Source organism: Beta vulgaris, chromosome 4, assembly GCF_026745355.1.
Source record: "Beta vulgaris subsp. vulgaris cultivar EL10 chromosome 4, EL10.2, whole genome shotgun sequence".
Taxonomy (NCBI): domain Eukaryota; kingdom Viridiplantae; phylum Streptophyta; class Magnoliopsida; order Caryophyllales; family Amaranthaceae; genus Beta; species Beta vulgaris.
Window position 1 is genome coordinate 50,060,339 of NC_079205.1, and position 6,080 is coordinate 50,066,418.

The 6,080-nt window shown below is 35.4% G+C and overlaps 1 protein-coding gene across 3 annotated transcripts; it reads left to right on the top strand.

The window, feature by feature from the left end:
• The first annotated feature begins 1,484 nt into the window (after nucleotides 1–1,484).
• On the top strand, nucleotides 1,485–6,080 carry LOC104891015 (superoxide dismutase [Cu-Zn]). Of its 3 annotated transcripts, none has more exons than XM_057394343.1 (8): nucleotides 1,485–1,650; nucleotides 2,239–2,327; nucleotides 2,414–2,515; nucleotides 2,620–2,715; nucleotides 3,540–3,571; nucleotides 3,693–3,768; nucleotides 5,321–5,374; nucleotides 5,490–6,080. In XM_057394343.1, the coding sequence occupies exons 2-8, from the start codon at nucleotides 2,252–2,254 to the stop codon at nucleotides 5,510–5,512; spliced, it is 459 nt and encodes a 152-aa protein (XP_057250326.1). In that variant the 5' UTR covers nucleotides 1,485–1,650; nucleotides 2,239–2,251; the 3' UTR covers nucleotides 5,513–6,080. The 3 variants fall into 3 exon arrangements, with proteins under 3 accessions (XP_057250326.1, XP_048499218.1, XP_010674952.2); XM_048643261.2 differs by having other exon boundaries at nucleotides 1,486–1,650; nucleotides 2,224–2,327; XM_010676650.3 differs by having other exon boundaries at nucleotides 1,486–1,650; nucleotides 2,230–2,327.

The following is a 6,080-nucleotide window of genomic DNA, read 5'->3' on the forward strand; positions in this document are numbered from 1 at the left end:
ACTCTCATTTCATCCTTGTTATCAAATTGTTCCTTTAATTTTTCAATTTTTTCTTCTTATACATTTTATTTCCCATTTGTATTTTAATATTACAATGTATTAAACTGAGGTTGCATTATTTACACACACCAAACAAATCTTTGTTAATTTCAATAATTCGGCATGAAAGCCTCCACATAAATTTGTTTGATAGCTTTCTATTAGTGCTCAAACTTTTTTTGAAATTGAATGTCATATTTTCTATCATCTGTGAAAATTATCCAAAAGCTACTTGAAACTCTAATTACCGCTCCAACTTCTAGCATAAATATATAGTCCATGTTTGGCGATTAGCGGATAGTTGTTAGTTGATTGTATTAGCTGACAGCTGTTAGCTAATTGCATTAGCTGATAGATGTTAGCTGATAGATGTTAGCTGATTGTATTAGCTGATTTGACTAGCTAATTGTATTAGTTGTTTGTATAAAGGTGTTTGGTAACTAATTGATAGCTTATTGTTACATTATTGTCTAAAAGGACCAATAAGGACATGTACATAATTTATTATTGTTGTACCTTTTATTATTTGTTAATGTAATTAACAACTTTAGGACATAAATGTAATTGCTCCACTCATTCCCAAACCTCTAATGTGAAACAGCTTCTCCTCCAAATTTTTCAAAAAAAGCTTTTTGAGCTCAACAAGCTAATTAATTTTTTTTTTTACCAAACATTCAAATTAGAGGATTAACTCGTCAAATCTCTAACGAGCTCAAACCTCTAATTAATGTTCTACTCACTAAAATCTAAAGTAGTTGAAAACTTGTAGTGGAACCAATCCAAAAAATGTGTTCCATATGATATCGCATGATGCATATAATTTGCCAAGGATGTCTTAACTGATGGTTAACATTGATGTGCTGTGAACAATATATCATATGTTCAAATTCTTCATTCTTTTCCTTATACTTTGTCACAAATTATTATAATAGACGGTCTAATTTTAATATAAAATTAGACAATGCAAACCTAAGTTCTCCTAAGAAGCCCATTCAATTTCTCTCTAACCTAACACTATTTTTAGGTATCTTGCACCATCCTAGTCGTCCATTCTCTTCTCCTTCTTTATTTCCCTTCTAAATTTTGAATTAGAACAAACAATTTTTAAAATAGTCCGTCAGTCTTACAAAATGGATTAAGCTAGTCACTAAATGGATTAAATCAGTCACTAATGAATTAAAGAATGTTATTAATGAATAGATTAAACTGGTCACTAAATAGATTAAAATGGTCACTAAATAGATTAAAGTAGTCACTATATTAAGAAATATGATCTATTCTCTTCTTAATATTGGGCTTGGGCCGCGCCTACTTTTAAATTAAAAGTAGACGGTCTCTTACAAGACCAACTGATACTTTGTACTGCCTTCGTGGTTGATATGAAAAAAAAAATAAAGAAAAATGATGCATATAATTTGCTTTAGGGGTAGGTGTTGTTTGTGGAATCTAATTGCCTTACTCCACAATTGCTCCCCATCTCTTCATAAAACACCCTCACCAGTCACCAACTCACCAGAAACCATTTTCACATTCGCTCGAATCCTCAATTTCTCTCTCTCTCTCTCTCTCTCTCTCTCTCTCTCTCTCTTCTCGTTCCAGGGGTGATCTGAGGTACCTTCTCTCTCTCTCTGATTTCGCTATGATGTTAGGGTTTATATATTTGTTCGTAGCTTGATGGTCAAAATCATTTCGCATTTTGACGATTTCATTTGCTTCGTTGCACAAATCTAATATTTATTCATTTGAACATGACTTCTCTTGCTAATTCCAAGTTAAAACCTTTCCTTCATGGTTGTTGTCTGATTTCATTGATCGCTGATTTGAATTGTTGTTTCAATTTAATCAGTTGAAATTTGCAGATATTCATTTTAGTTTTCATCCGATTGATCTAACTCGTTGTTAACTCTATATTTCCCCCGTTTATTTGTTTTAAAAATTTCTAATGTGAGGATTCAAGACTTTTGTCTGAATCTGTCTCCTCTAATATGTATTTTTGGGGGATTTATTTTTCCGTACACTATAAGTTCGATTTTCCCCTTATTATTCCGAAACGATATGTTTATATATTAGATTTTGCAAATAAACTCCTCAATTCTATGCAAGTATCATAAATCCAGGTCTTATATATATGTATAGTATGTAATCATGGTTTCACTTCTTGAATATGTACATACTTATTATCAGTGTTAGTTTTTGTAGAATACACATAAACATGGGCAAGGCTGTGGTTGTTCTAAACAGCAATGAGGGTGTTACTGGAACTATCTACTTCACCCAGGAAGGAGATGGTAATATTTGAGATTTATTTTCTGGTTTATCAAAGCAATGATTTGAGTGGTGCGGATTTTAATTGTCCGATTGTGTTCTGTTCTAGGTCCGACTACTGTGACTGGAAACATCTCGGGTCTTAAGCCTGGGCTCCATGGATTTCATGTTCATGCTCTTGGTGACACAACAAATGGCTGCATGTCAACTGGTATTACTTAATTTCCATAATACTATCTTGAAATGACTTTTTTCAGTGGAAGTGAAGATTCTGCCTGATGGTCCTTTTTAGTGTCTAATGAACTTCCTCTGCAGGACCACATTATAACCCTGCTGGGAAAGAACATGGTGCTCCAGAAGATGAGGTTCGCCATGCTGGTGATCTTGGGAATGTAACAGTTGGGGATGATGGTATGTTGCTCCCCCCCCCCCTCCTTTCCTCCCCTTCCCCCCTCTTAAAGTTGTGATGTTTGTGTCCTCTGCATCTGAATCAAGAATTCATGAGTGACTAAGCAAGTAAGCATGTGGCAGATGAGTTTTTTGTTACCCTTGTTCATCATATCTGTTAATTTGTGGGAGTACCCTGGCATTAGCCTAGCGACTTTAAGAAGGATTCCCCAGCTATTATCATCCAACAACATTGCCAACCTTTAATGTTAATACTGCTGCAAGGATATGTCATTAAGCACTAATTAAACTTATCCCTCGCATGTTTGTAAATTTAAAAAGCTCTCGGTGTAAAATGTAGGTATAAAAACTTTCATTTCTGGGGTGTTCGATTAATTTGTAACTTTCTAATTGGTATAGTCTTAGAGGCTAATGGAATACAGTTTCAGGTCTGTTATCAAGAGCTTAATTTTCATGGGGATATCCTCCTGATACTTTGGGTTGTGTTGGATGCTGATCAGATACAAGTATAGAATTTCAGTAACTAGATGTAGTCTTGGCCTTTGTGTTTCTTCTTACCTGAGGGGCCTGGTCAGAAGTATTATCTTTGAACAATTGATGACAGATTATTGGCAATTAGATCTGTGGGCTTTGATCTAAGGCCAGGGATGTGCTTAGTTATTCTCACATGTCTCGTTTCATCATCATTGTTATTCATTTGACCTTAGAAAGCAATAAAGTTCTGAGGTCCATAGCATTTCGTTTCTTTTGCAGACTTTGTTGCATTTGTTTTTGACTTTTTGTACCAATATGTTGGTTCCAATTCTTTTTTCATATGTGTGCCTCAGGTACTGCTACCTTTACAATTATTGACAGCCAGGTATCTTTTTTTTTTTCTTCTTCTTCTGTGATTGACTTGACCCCTATTCTCCGCATATTTGATAGTATTATCATTTTGTTTGCGGAGTTTTGTTTGACCTACTGTAATTGCTGTTTTGTAGATTCCTCTTTGTGGACCCAACTCAGTTGTGGGGAGGGCTGTTGTTGTCCATGCTGATCCTGATGATCTTGGAAGGGGTACTTTTTCTATACTTTTGATGTCTATTTGTTAATGCCTATCCATAATTTTAACCTCTTATCTCTAGTAAGGCATGAAGTTCACTTTATTTGGAGGAGCCTGCTTTGAAATTGCAATTGAAAGGGTGTAACTAGGGTGGTCTAACTTTTGAGATTGGAGTCATTTTGATTTTTGCCACATGTTCAGAGTAGCTTCTTACTTACCAGGAGGGGGGAGGGTTTAAGTAAGAAATATGGAATGCGCTTGACATTGTTCATTGAGGAATAGCTGGACAAGTGTGTAGTTTTCATTGCATGACATGGTGAATGACTAAATGGTTTCCATTATGCATTTTTTCATTTAATGTTAAATTTTCGCCCTTTTTGCCATCGTGAAGATCCTTAAACAGAATAAGTGGATAAAAGAGATGATAAGGAGAGAGGTAGAGAACAAAAATTATGATTATTCATCCAACTTGACAGCTGTAACAAGACTTTTTATACATTTGAATCCAGGAAACTGAGTACGTAGAGATATGTAAAAAAGCAATCTCATGCCTCCAAATCTTGTCTAATTGATCAGCGAATACAGTAATAGGGTACATTTGCAGATCAGCTAAAACAGTAATAGGGTGCATCTGCAGAGAATTCATTAGTTATGCTACTAGGAATCTATGATTAAAAATTTGGACAAGACCCCTGCTTCTGGTAGAGGAAGAAGAAAGCGTGACAAAGACAAACTGATAATTGTTTGCTTAGACTTCTAGAAAATAGGACGTTTAGATTCACCAAGTATTATGTAAAAGCTATAATAGAGGTTCTATTACGAAGATCGGCTGTCCATTAAAGGTCACAATTTCCGCTATGGCAGTAGTCATTGTGTTCATAAAAGGATCTTTGAGGAGGATCTCTGGCAACATATATGTAGGTATTTATAGCAGGTTCCTTTGAGGTTTGAGGATATATAATCTGCCATCTGGACTCTGGAGTCATAAACAAAGCCAGGCCTTGTATGCCTTCTGGAAAAATGGTTCATGACTTACAATGCCCCTTGGATGATAAATTCAATGTGTATTAAGTCTAAGCCTGTAAAGGACCTCATAGGGTTTGATACCCAAGAAATTACCTAAAATACACTACTTGAATGATTGATGGAACATATCAAGTAATCAAAAGAATGGAAAGTGAAATGCAAGGAAAAATGATGAGGAATTTTGGTACCTTTTGTTGAGATCGATTCTTTCTGACCTCTTTACTACTCCGACCAACTAGGTAAGGCAGTAATCAGCTGCATTTGTGAAATGAAAGAAAAAATAATGAGGAATTTTGGTACCTTTGTTGAGATTGATTCTTTCTGACCTCTTTACTACTCCGACCAACCAGCTAAGGTAGTAATCAGATGCATTTGTGGAGTACAAATTTTAGTATTAGATGGTCTGACTGACCTCTCCAGCTGCATATCATTCTTTTGCAACTTACATGATCTTATAAAGCTTTTTTGAATCTTAACTTTCCAGAGTCAAAATACTGCTAGATATGTCTGATGCATTTTCTTTGTTTTTGGTTTGTTCAGGGGGACATGAGCTCAGCAAGACCACAGGCAATGCTGGTGGAAGAGTGGCTTGTGGTAAGCCTCTAATTTTTGGATTGGCTTTCCACTGCATTGATTTATAGGGTTGTTAGGTCTCCAATCTTTGTTTATTGGACTCATATTCATCTCTAATTTGCTGATACTCGTGCAGGTGTTATTGGTCTTCAAGGTTAAAGTTGCCCTTCCAACTTCCAAATAGAGAACGAAGTGGAAATTAGACTGTATGTACTATCCCAGGGAGATGAGTTGAAGAAAAAAGGGGAAAGCAAAAAAAAAAAAAACTAAATAAAGGGAAGAAAGGAAAAAAGAAACTGCATTATCTCGACTTGACTGAGCTGAGATATGTGCTCCACCAAAGTCTTTTACATGTATGGATTCTGCATTGCCTGAGAACCATGTTGATTTGAATTGTCTGGCTGTATTTGATGGCTTTTGTTACTTTGTTTGTATCCTTATCGTGATGTGGATTTTACTCGTGTTGAACTTGTTTGATCTGATGATACTACCGATCCAACAGGCCCCTCTAATCTCTATGCCTACCTAAGAGTGTTGTAGGGTGTGATCCCATAACTTCGTGTTGGTAAAACCCAAACATCTAATACTAGACAATGTTTGGTATTTACATCAACAATAGTAGTCAAATAAATCTTAAATTATGTATTTTAGGTATTCTCATGTATGACTAAAGAAATCTGGGTAAGTTACTCCTACATGAAGATTTTCTAAGTGCTTATTTGATTTA

Excerpts from the sequence above, each read along its gene's own strand:
- LOC104891015 (XM_057394343.1), top strand. The coding sequence starts at position 2,252 with ATGGGCAAGGCTGTGGTTGTTCTAAACAGCAATGAGGGTGTTACTGGA. Across the intron at positions 2,328-2,413 it reads CTTCACCCAGGAAGGAGATG|GTCCGACTACTGTGACTGGA; the intron begins GTAATATTTGAG and ends GTTCTGTTCTAG. Across the intron at positions 5,375-5,489 it reads TGGTGGAAGAGTGGCTTGTG|GTGTTATTGGTCTTCAAGGT; the intron begins GTAAGCCTCTAA and ends ATACTCGTGCAG.